This window comes from Protopterus annectens, chromosome 9.part0, assembly GCF_019279795.1.
Source record: "Protopterus annectens isolate FY-2018-M chromosome 9.part0, PAN1.0, whole genome shotgun sequence".
NCBI classification, from domain to species: Eukaryota; Metazoa; Chordata; order Ceratodontiformes; family Protopteridae; genus Protopterus; species Protopterus annectens.
Window position 1 is genome coordinate 1618546127 of NC_056743.1, and position 17387 is coordinate 1618563513.

The 17387-nt window shown below is 33.3% G+C and overlaps 2 protein-coding genes across 2 annotated transcripts in view; both read right to left on the reverse strand.

Moving 5' to 3' along the window:
* The window catches only part of LOC122810729 (adhesion G protein-coupled receptor E3-like), a 310639-nt gene extending 296336 nt beyond the window's left edge, over nucleotides 1-14303 (reverse strand). The window contains exon 1 of the mRNA XM_044082293.1: nucleotides 14128-14303. The gene's annotated coding sequence lies outside the window, so the exon portion shown is untranslated. The remainder of the gene's footprint in view (nucleotides 1-14127) is intronic.
* The window catches only part of LOC122810730 (latent-transforming growth factor beta-binding protein 1-like), a 573718-nt gene continuing 566835 nt past the window's right edge, over nucleotides 10505-17387 (reverse strand). Inside the window, exons 21-22 of the mRNA XM_044082294.1 lie at nucleotides 14244-14307; nucleotides 10505-10539 (exon numbers count right to left, since the gene is read on the reverse strand). Of these exons, the coding sequence (XP_043938229.1) occupies nucleotides 10505-10539; nucleotides 14244-14307 (99 nt within the window). The remainder of the gene's footprint in view (nucleotides 10540-14243; nucleotides 14308-17387) is intronic.

Consider the following 17387-nt stretch of genomic DNA (forward strand, 5'->3'; position numbering starts at 1 on the left):
AAAAATAAACAGTATAGAGCATCAGACAATTCAAAATTATATGCTTTGATGTTTAAAGCAACCCATATAATTGGATCACTATGATGCTAAACCACAGTGCCACATAACAACTAAATAAACCAACACACATTTGCATAGCAACATGAATATGAAAATTCAAACAAAACCTTATATAAAATAAGTACATAATAATAAATAATGCATTTAATCATAACAAACACCATATTCAAAATTATGCAATAAGTCATACCACATTAGCGATCACTTCAGCAATATTCGCTAAAAATAAACAGTGTAACGCATCAGACAATTCAAAGTTATAAGCTTCGATCTTTAAAGCAACCCATGTAATGGGATCGCTATAATGCTAAAGCAAGGAGCCACATAACAACTGAATAAACCAACGCACGTCTGCATAGCGACATAAATACGTCTTCACCTCAATCGCTTAATGAAACAGCTTCAGCAGGCAAACCAATAAACAAAACCAAAAATGAACATGGCATATATCTAGCTTATCTAAAAAAGAATAACATATATAATAAATAATAAATTTCAACTAACCATTTTAACCATAAAGCCATTTTAAAACCATCACTAACACTTCATCCTAACACAGACCTGAAAATTGTAAAGACTACTGCACATAAACACATATGCATAATTACTAACTTAACTTATAACGAATTAAAGACCGTGTCAAAGTATCAAAGGCTGTTTACTTGTTTATGATAACAATGAGGAATCAAAAAAAGTCAGAAGTTGGACTAAATTTTCTGACTTCATGCCCTCTAAAAATCTGTACATCACATAAACCACCCAACTCTAAATCTGTTATATGTCTTGTTAAAATTATTAATATCTAAATACACATATAATAAATATAAACTAATTAATCCTTACCTAACACAAAAATGCATGTATACATATACACTCATAAATAAGTGAAAAAGCATGAAACTAAACTGGGTATATATATATATATATATATATATATATATATATATATATATATATATATATATATATGTGTAGTAAAAATATATATACTTATATATATGAAATATATATATATATATATATATATATATATATATATATATATATATATATATATATATATAAAGGCCTATGCAAACTCATCTAATCAAGTGAGCAAGAATCATATAACATAAAACTACAAATATAATAACATAATTCAACATCAGCCCCTATCTAACCTTCAAACTCTTGGTACGAAGAACTGGTTTAATGGATACCCTTTCATTTAACCCTTTCCCTACATCTGCCCAAAGGCGGATAAGCCATTTCATTTCTTTTTCCTCTGTAACATTTTTTACATTACCTCCTCGTGGGTCAGGGGTAATGACTTCGATAACCATAAACTCAAATATATGTTCAGGACCTCTAGATATTACATGCTTAGCTAAGGCATTTGTAATGGTCCCTGTTCTAATATTATATAAGTGTTCCCTAATCCTATGCTTAAGGAGCCTATCTGTTTTGCCTACATAGAAGGAGCAGCATTCAACACAGATGGCTAAATAACGTGCTGTGTATTACAGCTAGCTGTACACTTGAATCTAAACTCCTTACCAGTATCAGAATGGACAAAGCTTCCTGTTCTATTAATATACGAACAATAGCAACAAGATCCACATGGAACAGTTCCTATTGTATTTGAAGCCTCTTTCTCAACGTGGGGATAACATAACATCCTTCTAATATTTCTTCTATTTTTATATCTGAACTTGGGCTTATCTCCTATAATTTCAGCTATTTGTGGATGAGTTAACCGAATACCCCAATGTCTCTTAAAAATATCATAAATATTGTTTTTATCTCTGGTATAAAACATGGGCATTCTGATTTCTGTAGCTCCATAATTTCTAATACAATGTTCTCCCTCCGTCTGATTAAAGAAATAAGGTTTTGCTCTACTTTCTCTCAGGGAATCAATTCCACGGAGCCCCTCATCGAGATCTTGGGAGCTGTACCCTCTATGCTTAAACCAAGCCTTTAAATTATTTAATTCTACATTAAAGCCCCTATCTGTATTGTTCAATCTAGATGCATGCATCGCTTGATCCTTAACTACATTTTTAAAAACATAGTTAGGGTGCATACTGCTTCTGTGATGCATTGTGTTCCTATAACACTCTTTTCTATATATACCAGTGTCAAATGAGCCATCTCTTAATCTTTCTACACATAAATCGAGAAAATTAATTTTCGTAGTAGAAGCAGCCATGTTAAACTTTAAATAGCTAGTAGCTTGATTCATCTGTCCCACAAATAGTTCTAACATATCGAATCCGCCATTTCACAAAAGAAAGACGTCATCAACAAAACGCTTATAAAATAACACATTTTTCTTGTATAGTTCCATCTGATATAAAACATCCTCTTCCCACAAAGCAAGATACATGTTGGCGTAGCTATTGGCACAAAATGTGCCCATAGCCATGCCATCACATTGTAGGAAGAGGGTTTTCTCAAACATAAATACATTATTTTCAAGAACTATTTCCAAGAATAGGCACAGTAAATCCCTCAATGCTTCATTATATGTACTATACCTTTCAAGATAGCGTTTAACAAATTTCATACCTTCGAAATTGGGGACGACAGTAAATAACGATTGGACATCCAGCGTTACAAACACAAGCTCATTATGCTCCTTAAGGATATTAGTACAAAACAAATATAGCTCTTTCAGAAATTGCTGAGAATCTTTCAAGATATTTGGGTTGTCACTAATCAACGGGTGCAAATGCCTTTCAATATATACTGAAAAAGGTTCAGTGCACCACCCCCTCCCAGATACTATGGGTCTCATGGGAGGGTTGGTGCTGTCCTTGTGGATTTTAGGTAAGCCGTGTATCATTGGTATAATAGGATTCTCTACGTATAGAAATTTAAATAATTCTCTATTGATGTTACCTGATTTAACCAAATCATCCAACATCAATTTGATACTGCAAACTTTAGGTTCAACACCTACTATATCAATTGTCCTATAAAATTTGTCATCGTTCAACATTTCCAACATAGAAAACCTATACTTATTAACATTAATTAATACAACAGGTCCACCTTTATCCACTGGACGTATCGTCACATTCATATCAGCCTGTAATCTCTTTAAAGCTTGACGCTCATTATAATTTAAATTATTTCTCATATAAGACGTGGATTCAGAGTAGCCATGACTGAAATACTTATGCAAATCATCCTCAACCATCTTATCAAAAGCATAAACCAATGGATGATGATTGGGCATATATGTGCTAGACCTCTTAAATATATTTTGGTCAGCTAACCTATCATTACCCATTTCTAATTTCAACAAAACATTCCTTGTAAAAGTTTTCAAATCAATAATTACGTCAGTGAGCTGGCTGGTTGTTTTTGGTATAAAATCCAGTCCTTTATTAAGGACTGCACTTTCATATTGATCTAGGACTCTGTCAGAAATATTCCAAATCAGGTTGTCCCTGCATGAGTCAACATTTTCTTTAATGTGCGTCCATTCACTTTTTCTGGTGACATCTTTTGTTTTTGTCTTCCTCAGCTGATTAAGCGCCCTCTCTTCATGCCTTTCGCAAATGTGGGTATGGGTAAAGGGAACTGGTGGAATTTCCCTGACATGTTCTGTTCAATGGAGGTACTAGCTTTGGGACGTACATCCATCGAACCTGTCTTTCCAATGTGACTAGAGCTAATAGGTTGTATATCTTCATTATATATCACTGAGCAATTGGTTGTAATAGGGGAAGGTTTTAATAAAACATTCTCAGAAGTCATTACTCTATTATCCAATGCAGATGTTGCTTCCATCGGTTCAGTAACTTTTTCATTGGTTGCCAATAATGCACCTGGACTCCCAAAAGTTCTGCTCACAGTAGCAATATTCTCGCTTATTAACTTATTACGTCTAACAATGTTATCATTGTAATGAGTGTTAGTAGCTGCCCTAGGCCAAGTGAAGACATGGCCTAATTGAAAGTCCTTGATGTCTCTATCTAGTTTACCTCTCTTCTGTATTAATAGTCGCCTCTCATATACTGAGACACTGTCCATTAATGCCTCCATTAAGACATCAATATTACTTTTACTAAAATGTGTATATAAATCAGTTTGTTGTAGTCGAATAGACTCTCTAAGACTATCTTCTTCAGGTCTAAAAAATTAATTTAATAAAGTCATATATTTAGCGCTCACCTCTAGATTAATTTGTTGCCATTTGGCAAGCAGCTCTGGATACTGCATTCCATAAGTTGGCATCTTCAAAACTAGTAGATCTTTGGGCTATCTTCTTCTGTAGGCATGCCTCAAAATGTTGCCTTTGTAACTGTAACCGTTTCAGTTTTAAAAAATCTGTTGCCATCCAATCTATCGCCCTCTTCAGGTCATCACTCTCCGCACATTTTACTATTACTGCAGTGCTATCATTGTTGCCTTCATAAGACAATAGCAAATTCTCATGGCCGGTCACTAGATTTTTAAACGTGCCCATTAAATTGCTATTAGCTGAATCAATAAGAACATTGTGCCTTTGCACATTGTGTAGGCATGTTTCAATTCTGTTATTCATCTCCGTAACAGACTGAACAACTTCTGGTATATAATTTAGTTCCACAATGGTTGTAATTCTCTCTGCCATGTCCTCTCGAGGTGCAGTTGCCAAGCAAACAAGTGAAAAAACAAAGAAAATAAGGGCAGCTACACTTCTGTAGGCAAATGCTGTGCTGAATAAAATACCAAATGTAAAAATTGAGACAAAGAGTTCAGCTACAGCAACCATGCAAGTTCCGTGCAAATTCCAAAGCGATATAATCCAGCAGTTCATATTTCATCAAATAAATACTCCAAAATATGTGAAACTAACAAAGTGTATTTATTGTGCACTCAGTCGGTAAGCGCTTTCACAAAATTGCTTCATCAGACCATCACGGACTGAGTACAGAAGTTAAACATTGTTACCAATCACATAAAACCACTGAAATGTCATTTCCTTTAATGACGTTCATTTGTAACTAAACTAAACTTGTTAAAATATTAAATTTTATATATCAAATCAGCTATTCTATGTCACCCATTCAACAATACATTTATAATAAAATATGAATATAAAAATTCATACTAAACCTTATATAAAATAATTACATAATAAATAATCCATTTGATCATAGAGAACACCATATTCAAAGTTATGCAATAAGTCATTCCACATTAGCAATCACTTCATCAATATTCGCTAAAAATAAACAGTATAAAGCATCAGAAAATTCAAAATTATATGCTTCGATGTTTAAAGCAACCCATATAATTGGATCGCTATGATACTAAAGCACAGAGCTAAATAACAACTAAATAAACCAACACACATTTGCATAGCAACATGAATATGAAAATTCAAACAAAACCTTATATAAAATAAGTACATAATAATAAATAAGGCATTTAATCATAACGAACACCATATTCAAAATTATGCAATAAGTCATACCACATTAGCGATCACTTCAGCAATATTCACTAAAAATAAACAGTGTAACGCATCAGACAATTCAAAGTTATAAGCTTCGATCTTTAAAGCAACCCATGTAATTGGATCGCTATAATGCTAAAGCAAGGAGCCACATAACAACTGAATAAACCAACGCACGTCTGCATAGCGACATAAATACGTCTTCACCTCAATCGCTTAATGAAACAGCTTCAGCAGGCAAACCAATAAACAAAACCAAAAATGAACATGGCATATATCTAGCTTATCTAAAAAAGAATAACATATATAATAAATAATAAATTTCAACTAACCATTTTAACCATAAAGCCATTTTAAAACCATCACTAACACTTCATCCTAACACAGACCTGAAAATTGTAAAGACTACTGCACATAAACACATATGCATAATTACTAACTTAACCTATAACGAATTAAAGACCGTGTCAAAGTATCAAAGGCTGTTTACTTGTTTATGATAACAATGAGGAATCAAAAAAAGTCTGAAGTTGGACTAAATTTTCTGACTTCATGCCCTCTAAAAATCTGTACATCACATAAACCACCCAACTCTAAATCTGTTATATGTCTTGTTAAAATTATTAATATCTAAATACACATATAATAAATATAAACTAATTAAGCCTTACCTAACACAAAAATGCATGTATACATATACACTCATAAATAAGTGAAAAAGCATGAAACTAAACTGGGTATATATATATATATATATATATATATATATATATATATATATATATAGATATATGTGTGTAGTAAAAATATATATACTTATATATATATGAAATATATCTATATATATATATATATATATACATATATATATATATATATATATATATATATATATATATATATATAAAGGCCTATGCAAACTCATCTAATCAATTGAGCAAGAATCATATAACATAAAACTACAAATATAATAACATAATTCAATATCAGCCCCTATCTAACCTTCAAACTCTTGGTACGAAGAACTGGTTTAATGGATACCCTTTCATTTAACCCTTTCCCTACATCTGCCCAAAGGCGGAAAAGCCATTTCATTTCATTTTCCTCTGTAACATTTTTTACATTACCTCCTCATGGGTCAGGGGTAATGACTTCGATAACCATAAACTCAAATATATGCTCAGGACCTGTAGATATTACATGCTTAGCTAAGGCATTTGTAATGGTCCCTGTTCTAATATTATATAAGTGTTCCCTAATCCTATGCTTAAGGAGCCTATCTGTTTTGCCTACATAGAAGGAGCAGCATTCAACACAGATGGCTAAATAAACAACGTGCTGTGTATTACAGCTAGCTGTACACTTGAATCTAAACTCCTTACCAGTATCAGAATGGACAAAGCTTCCTGTTCTATTAATATACGAACAATAGCAACAAGATCCACATGGAACAGTTCCGATTGTATTTGAAGCCTCTTTCTCAACGTGGGGATAACATAACATCCTTCTAATATTTCTTCTATTTTTATATCTGAACTTGGGCTTATCTCCTATAATTTCAGCTATTTGTGGAGGAGTTAACCGAATACCCCAATGTCTCTTAAAAATATCATAAATATTTTTTTTATCTCTGGTATAAAACATGGGTATTCTGATTTCTGTAGCTCCATAATTTCTAATACAATGTTCTCCCTCCGTCTGATTAAAGAAATAAGGTTTTGCTCTACTTTCTCTCAGGGAATCAATTCCACGGAGCCCCTCATCGAGATCTTGGGAGCTGTACCCTCTATGCTTAAACCAAGCCTTTAAATTATTTAATTCTACATTAAAGCCCCTATCTGTATTGTTCAATCTAGATGCATGCATCGCTTGATCCTTAACTACATTTTTAAAAACATAGTTAGGGTGCATACTGCTTCTGTGATGCATTGTGTTCCTATAACACTCTTTTCTATATATACCAGTGTCAAATGAGCCATCTCTTAATCTTTCTACACATAAATCGAGAAAATTAATTTTCGTAGTAGAAGCAGCCATGTTAAACTTTAAATAGCTAGTAGCTTGATTCATCTGTCCCACAAATAGTTCTAACATATCGAATCCGCCATTTCACAAAAGAAAGACGTCATCAACAAAACGCTTATAAAATAACACATTTTTCTTGTATAGTTCCATCTGATATAAAACATCCTCTTCCCACAAAGCAAGAAACATGTTGGCGTAGCTATTGGCACAAAATGTACCCATAGCCATGCCATCACATTGTAGGAAGAGGGTTTTCTCAAACATAAATACATTATTTTCAAGAACTATTTCCAAGAATAGGCACAGTAAATCCCTCAATGCTTCATTATATGTACTATACCTTTCAAGATAGCGTTTAACAAATTTCATACCTTCGAAATTGGGGATGACAGTAAATAACGATTGGACATCCAGCATTACAAACACAAGCTCATTATGCTCCTTAAGGATATTAGTACAAAACAAATATAGCTCTTACAGAAATTGCTGAGAATCTTTGAAGATATTTGGGTTGTCACTAATCAACGGGTGCAAATGCCTTTCAATATATACTGAAAAAGGTTCAGTGCACCACCCCCTCCCAGATACTATGGGTCTCATGGGAGGGTTGGTGCTGTCCTTGTGGATTTTAGGTAAGCCGTGTATCATTGGTATAATAGGATTCTCTACGTATAGAAATTTAAATAATTCTCTAGTGATGTTACCTGATTTAACCAAATCATCCAACATCAATTTGATACTGCAAACTTTAGGTTCAACACCTACTATATCAATTGTCCTATAAAATTTGTCATCGTTCAACATTTCCAACATAGAAAACCTATACTTATTAACATTAATTAATACAACAGGTCCACCTTTATCCACTGGACGTATCGTCACATTCATATCAGCCTGTAATCTCTTTAAAGCTTGACGCTCATTATAATTTAAATTATTTCTCATATAAGACGTGGATTCAGAGTAGCCATGACTGAAATACTTATGCAAATCATCCTCAACCATCTTATCAAAAGCATAAACCAATGGATGATGATTGGGCATATATGTGCTAGACCTCTTAAATATATTTTGGTCAGCTAACCTATCATTACCCATTTCTAATTTCAACAAAACATTCCTTGTAAAAGTTTTCAAATCAATAATTACGTCAGTGAGCTGGCTGGTTGTTTTTGGTATAAAATCCAGTCCTTTATTAAGGACTGCACTTTCATATTGATCTAGGACTCTGTCAGAAACATTCCAAATCAGGTTGTCCCTGCATGAGTCAACATTTTCTTTAATGTGCGTCCATTCACTTTTTCTGGTGACATCTTTTGTTTTTGTCTTCCTCAGCTGATTAAGCGCCCTCTCTTCATGCCTTTCGCGAATGTGGGTATGGGTAAAGGGAACTGGTGGAATTTCCCTGACATGTTCTGTTCAATGGAGGTACTAGCTTTGGGACGTACATCCATCGAACCTATCTTTCCAATGTGACTAGAGCTAATAGGTTGTATATCTTCATTATATATCACTGAGCAATTGGTTGTAATAGGGGAAGGTTTTAATAAAACATTCTCAGAAGTCATTACTCTATTATCCAATGCAGATGTTGCTTCCATCGGTTCAGTAACTTTTTCATTGGTTGCCAATAATGCACCTGGACTCCCAAAAGTTCTGCTCACAGTAGCAATATTCTCGCTTATTAACTTATTACGTCTAACAATGTTATCATTGTAATGAGTGTTAGTAGCTGCCCTAGGCCAAGTGAAGACATGGCCTAATTGAAAGTCCTTGATGTCTCTATCTAGTTTACCTCTCTTCTGTATTAATAGTCGCCTCTCATATACTGAGACACTGTCCATTAATGCCTCCATTAAGACATCAATATTACTTTTACTAAAATGTGTATATAAATCAGTTTGTTGTAGTCGAATAGACTCTCTAAGACTATCTTCTTCAGGTCTAAAAAATTAATTTAATAAAGTCATATATTTAGCGCTCACCTCTAGATTAATTTGTTGCCATTTGGCAAGCAGCTCTGGATACTGCATTCCATAAGTTGGCATCTTCAAAACTAGTAGATCTTTGGGCTATCTTCTTCTGTAGGCATGCCTCAAAATGTTGCCTTTGTAACTGTAACCGTTTCAGTTTTAAAAAATCTGTTTCCATCCAATCTATCGCCCTCTTCAGGTCATCACTCTCCGCACATTTTACTATTACTGCAGTGCTATCATTGTTGCCTTCATAAGACAATAGCAAATTGTCATGGCCGGTCACTAGATTTTTAAACGTGCCCATTAAATTGCTATTAGCTGAATCAATAAGAACATTGTGCCTTTGCACATTGTGTAGGCATGTTTCAATTCTGTTATTCATCTCCGTAACAGATTGAACAACTTCTGGTATATAATTTAGTTCCACAATGGTTGTAATTCCCTCTGCCATGTCCTGTCGAGGTGCAGTTGCCAAGCAAACAAGTGAAAAAACAAAGAAAATAAGGGCAGCTACACTTCTGTAGGCAAATACTGCGCTGAATAAAATACCAAATGTAAAAATTGAGACAAAGAGTTCAGCCACAGCAACCATGCAAGTTCCGTGCAAATTCCAAAGCGATATAATCCAGCAGTTCATATTTCATCAAATAAATACTCCAAAATATGTGAAACTAACAAAGTGTATTTATTGTGCACTCAGTCGGTAAGCGCTTTCACAAAATTGCTTCATCAGACCATCACGGACTGAGTACAGAAGTTAAACATTGTTACCAATCACATAAAACCACTAAATGTCATTTCCTTTAATGACGTTCATTTGTAACTAAACTAAACTTGTTAAAATATTAAATTTTATATATCAAATCAGCTATTTTATGTCACCCATTCAACAATACATTTATAATAAAATATGAATATAAAAATTCATACTAAACCTTATATAAAATAATTACATGATAAATAATGCATTTGATCATAGAGAACACCATATTCAAAGATATGCAATAAGTCATTCCACATTAGCAATCACTTCATCAATATTCGCTAAAAATAAACAGTATAAAGCATCAGAAAATTCAAAATTATATGCTTCGATGTTTAAAGCAACCCATATAATTGGATCGCTATGATGCTAAAGCACAGAGCCAAATAACAACTAAATAAACCAACACACATTTGCATAGCAACATGAATATGAAAATTCAAACAAAACCTTATATAAAATAAGTACATAATAATAAATAATGCATTTAATCATAACGAACACCATATTCAAAATTATGCAATAAGTCATACCACATTAGCGATCACTTCAGCAATATTCGCTAAAAATAAACAGTGTAACGCATCAGACAATTCAAAGTTATAAGCTTCGATCTTTAAAGCAACCCATGTAATTGGATCGCTATAATGCTAAAGCAAGGAGCCATATAACAACTGAATAAACCAACGCACGTCTGCATAGCGACATAAATACATCTTCACCTCAATCACTTAATGAAACAGCTTCAGCAGGCAAACCAATAAACAAAACCAAAAATGAACATGACATATATCTAGCTTATCTAAAAAAGAATAACATATATAATAAATAATAAATTTCAACTAACCATTTTAACCATAAAGCCATTTTAAAACCATCACTAACACTTCATCCTAGCACAGACCTGAAAATTGTAAAGACTACTGCACATAAACACATATGCATAATTACTAACTTAACCTATAACTAATTAAAGACAATGTCAAAGTATCAAAGGTTGTTTACTTGTTTATGATAACAATGAGGAATCAAAAAAAGTCAGAAGTTGGACTAAATTTTCTGACTTCATGCCCAATAAAAATCTGTGCATCACATAAACCACCCAACTCTAAATCTGTTATATGTCTTGTTAAAGTTATTAATATCTAAATGCACATATAATAAATATAAACTAATTACTCCTTACCTAACACAAAAATGCATGTATACATATACACTCATAAATAAGTGAAAAAGCATGAAACTAAACTGGGTACATATATATGTGTAGTAAAAATATATATACTTATATATATGAAATATATGTATATATATATATATATATATATATATATATATATATATATATATATATATATATAAAGACCTATGCAAACTCATCTAATCAAGTGAACAAAAATCATATAACATAAAACTACAAATATAATAACATAATTCAACATCAGAGTTTAGATTCAAGTGTACAGCTAGCTGTAATACACAGCACATTGTTTATTTAGCCATCTGTGTTGAATGCTGCTCCTTCTATGTAGGCAAAACAGATAGGCTCCTTAAGCATAGGATTAGGGAACACTTATATAATATTAGAACAGGGACCATTACAAATGCCTTAGCTAAGCATGTAATATCTACAGGTCCTGAGCATATATTTGAGTTTATGGTTATCAAAGTCATTACCCCTGACCCATGAGGTGGTAATGTAAAAAATGTTACAGAGGAAAAAGAAATGAAATGGATTATCCGCCTTCGGGCAGATGTAGGGAAAGGGTTAAATGAAAGGGTATCCTTTGAACTAGTTCTTCGTACCAAGAGTTTGAAGGTTAGATAGGGGCTGATGTTGAATTATGTTATTATATTTGTAGTTTTATGTTATATGATTCTTGTTCACTTGATTAGATGAGTTTGCATAGGTCTTTATATATATATATATATATATATATATATATATATATATATATATATATATATATATATTTACATATATTTCATATATATAAGTATATATATTTTTACTACATATTTATATATATATATATATATATATATAGATGTACCCAGTTTAGTTTCATGCTTTTTCACTTATTTATGAGTGTATATGTATACATGCATTTTTGTGTTAGGTAAGGAGTAATTAGTTTATATTTATTATATGTGTATTTAGATATTAATAATTTTAACAAGACATATAACAGATTTAGAGTTGGGTGGTTTATGTGATGTACAGATTTTTAGAGGGCATGAAGTCAGAAAATTTAGTCCAACTTCTGACTTTTTTTGATTCCTCATTGTTATCATAAACAAGTAAACAGCCTTTGATACTTTGACACAGTCTTTAATTCGTTATAGGTTAAGTTAGTAATTATGCATATGTGTTTATGTGCAGTAGTCTTTACAATTTTCAGGTCTGTGTTAGGATGAAGTGTTAGTGATAGTTTCAAAATGGCTTTATGGTTAAAATGGTTAGTTGAAATGTATTATTTGTTATATATTTTATTCTTTTTTAGATAAGCTAGATATATGTCATGTTCATTTTTGGTTTTGTTTATTGGTTTGCCTGCTGAAGCTGTTTCATTAAGCGATTGAGGTGAAGACGTATTTATGTCGCTATGCAGACGTGCGTTGGTTTATTCAGTTGTTATGTGGCTCTTTGCTTTAGCATTATAGCGATCCAATTATATGGGTTGCTTTAAAGATCGAAGCTTATAACTTTGAATTGTCTGATGCTTTACACTGTTTATTTTTAACGAATATTGATGAAGTGATCGCTAATGTGGCATGACTTATTGCATAACTTTGAATATGGTGTTTTTTATGATTAAATTCATTATTTATTATATTCTTATTTTATATAAGGTTTAGTTTGAATTTTCATATTCATGTTGCTATGCAAATGTGTGTTGGTTTATTTATTTGTTATGTGGCTCTGTGCTTTAGCATCATAGCGATCCAATTATATGCATTGCTTTAAACATCGAAGCATATAATTTTGAATTGTCTGATGCGTTATACTGTTTATTTTTAGCGAATATTGATGTAGTGATCGCTAATGTGGAATGACTTATTGCATAACTTTGAATATGGTGTTCTCTATGATCAAAGGCATTATTTATTATGTAGTTATTTTATATAAAGTTTAGTTTGAATTTTTATATTCATATTTTATTATAAATGTATTGTTGAACGGGTGATATAGAGTAGATGATTTGATATATAAAGTTTAATATTTTAACAGGTTTAGTTTAGTTCCAAATGCAATGTCATTAAATGAAATGACGTTTCAGTAGTTTTATGTGATTGGTAACAATGTTTTTTAAATAACTTCTGTACTCAGTCCATGACGGTCTGATGAAGCAATTTTGTGAAAGCGCTTACCGACTGAGTACACAATAAATACACTTTGTTAGTTTCACGTATTTTGGAGTATTTATTTGATGAAATACGAACTGCTGGATTATATCACTTTCTAATTTGCACGGAACTTGCATGGTTGCTGTGGCTGAACTCTTTGTCTCAATTTTTACATTTGGTATTTTATTCAGCGCAGCATTTGCCGACAGAAGTGTAGCTGCCCTTATTTTCTTTGTTTTTACACTGTAGTAAATGTCAAATTTAAAAGACTTCTTTCCATTTTAAGTTTTCTATTGCTTTTCTTTTTACAAAACAAGAGATATAAAAAGTTGTTCTTTATAACTTTCCTGCTGTAGGGGAAAATCATTCTATTATAAATCCATTCACCTTAACGTTATTATATTGGTCTACTACAAAGCAGTTAATGGAATTTAAACAAGTAAATATTAAACAAAACTCAGGAGTTAAAGTATGCATCTAAATAAAAGAAAATAAATGTCAGTGTATAGAAGAAAACTTACAATATCAGTCAGTGCCAGTAGAACAGCAAAGCTGCTTAAATGGGTACAGTGGCATGTTACGTTTGTTTTGTTTGAGTCTACTGTATAAAGGGAACATCCTTCAGTGGACCATTTACTTTTATTGTTGCCATCAGTTTCCAAAAAGGCACATTTAAGTTCTCCCTCATTATCTTCTTCAACCTGGTAAAAATAAATGAAAACTTAATGTCACGGTATAGCTTATGCATAATAAATAAGCTAATGTTACACAATGTTGCACAGAGTCATAAATTAATTCAGGGAATTAAATGATTTTCACTGGCCTTTAAGAGAAATAAAATGACTAAACTGAACATCAAGCTGGCAATATATCCATTATTTCCAGAGCTATTGTTTCTGTTGTTGTCACTTTCTTTGGAGGTTGCAAAATGAAGGACTCTTCTTTCTTCCTTCTCCAGAAAACAGAACCATTGCCTTTTTTAAATTAAAGGTAAGCTGCTCCTGAAACCCTAATACAACAGATCTTATACTTGTATGCTTTTTCAAAGCATTCATCTGATTTGCAGCAAAAATACTGATGTTTAGTTATTTTATACAGGGGACAATGACAAAATAGGGCTAGAAGAATAAAATTGAAACAGGCAGAGTCTCCATGATAAGACCAGCAGAGCTCTTTGTAGTTTTAAGTACTTCTTCTTCTTCTTTCGGCTTTTTCCCAGTTAGGGGTCGCCACAGCGGATCACCTTGTCCGCACATTGAATGGCAGTGGAGTTTTACGGTGTCGAGTTGCCAGCCTGGCGCCCAGCCTTCCACAGAAGGCACACTCACACGCACACCTAGGGCCAATTTAGAGTGTCCAATCCACCTGCAGCATGTCTTTGGGATGTGGGAGGAAACCGGAGCACCCGGAGGAAACCCACGCGACCACAGGGAGGACATGCAGACTCCGCACAGAAGGCACCCCAGCCGAGGATTGAACCGGAGAACCTCTTTCTGTGAGGCAGCAATGCTAACCACTGCACCACCGTGGCCGCCCTTGTAGTTTTAAGTACAATGCTGCATAATCTGCTACCTGTCTGATTTAATGATTGTCTTGGGTGTGGCTTTTCAGATTCAGAACTGATGGCTGATGGCAGAATGTAAATTGCAAAAAAAAAAAAGATATGTAACTATAAGGAATATTGCACTGGAAATGCAGAAACCAGAATGTTAGGAGATGAAAAATATGAAACAGTGTACAAAGGAAAGCATCTATCATTACGGATGAGCAAACAGTTGTAAACAGCAGTACCTGGAAGACAGGTTAAGATAATGAGGCTGTAAGAGACTGGATAGGCTGAATGATCTTAAAGGTATGATTGTCTGATTGTTTAACAATAACATTTAAAGTAGGATGGCTGCAGCTGATGTCATTGGCACACTAGAATGTACATTCAATTGGATCATTTCAGTGGCAGGTGTATGATATAGTCATTTTATATTACTGTAGAGAGGCTATACCAGGAACACTGTGCAAAATTCTCATGGCCAGAGCTAAACAAAGATATCTAAATATTAAGGCAGAGTCACATTAGCTGTCTAGAATTAACTAAGAAATGTAAGGCAAAACATATACAATCTGTCAACATCATTTAGATCACTATTCAGGACAGATGCAATAATAATTATATAAATGAAACAAAAGCTCAATATCATCATCATAGATGGACAGATCTGATAAACGTTTAAATTCAAACTGGTGCTCTCTGTCATAATTGGTAAGTGTTTCTCCCTGAAGGTCCAAGCTACCTATTTTGTTCACAGGGAGATCGGCTCTACCAAATGTATTTCAGATTACCTGTTTTGGGTGTTATTAACAGATGCATTTATAAAAGATTGTATTACATGCTCAAATAAAAGAGATGAAAGCATTCAAGGCAAGATGCATATGAATGATGTTGGAAATCACACACACACACACACACACACACACACACACACACACACACACACACACACACACACACACACACACACACACACACACACACGCACACACACACACACACTCCCATGCATACATTTATGACTACTAGTACTACTACCTACCAGTACTAGCAAGCTGCATGGGAAAAGAGGGGTGCAGTTTACAGCTGTCCTACTTCTCCTGAACAGATTGGGGAGCAGGGTGAAGAAACCTTACTTCCCTTGAATAGATTTCTACCAATGAAAAACACAGATGTTGGCTGTTGCTGTTGCCTAGCAGCACACACTCATTTTCTGCAGTAGTGCTGGTGGTAATTTACATAGCATGGAGTACATGATATCTGCACTACATGATTTCCTAAATCATCAGTGCACCGGGCTGACTGTGGGCCTTATTAGAGTAGGGCTTGCCCCTGACTACTGCATTTACATGCAACACAAAAACTCTCACAGCCTGCTAGCACACAACTGTGCTACCAACAGGCCACTGTCTATGTATCATTATATGCATACATAATACACAAGCCATGCTGCAAGGATCTGCATACCAGTCAACTTGTCTGTAAATCCCAGTCAATTCATCTTCAAACTGCTGCTCAGTTTTGACTTTTCATAAGTTTTCTAAGGCAATTAACAATATTAGTAAAGCATCTTTATTAAGTACCTTTCAGATAAACATTTACTCAAATGGTAACATATTTCGTTGTTCTTAGTATGATTAATTTTCACTATATTTTGTAACACAGAAGTGGTAAACATATGCTACCAAATAGTAAATTAATTAATGTAGACACTTATTCAATATATCTTTTAATATTCATAATGTAGTGGTACTTGCACCTGTAAAAACTAATATTGCATAGCATATCTTAACCATTCAGTCTCATAATTAGCATGCAAATATTTAAATCTACACATAAAGTTAAGTTTAAAGCAACACATTATGCAGATGAATAGTATCACCATACATCCCTAGAAACACACATGTATAGTGGTTAAACAAGCCTTCTTAAATTTCTTTAACCGTTTTCATCCAGTCATTCTGCCTAAAATGGTCAGTAGTGATACCATTAAAATTTCATTATGTTTGGTAACATCTAAATAGCATAAAATATCACCATATTCAGAATCTGTTGAATGCATGTGCAGGCTTACTTCATTTTTCTAACTTAAAAAGAAAAAAGAAAAATAAATTGAGAAGGGAAATCTCATCAGATTGTATCATTGTTCTTCCTGGTTATTGCCCAGTCAAAATGGTTAATACTTCACCTTTTTTCTGGCTGGAACTAAAAGGGCATATTGTCTGATGGTTAAAC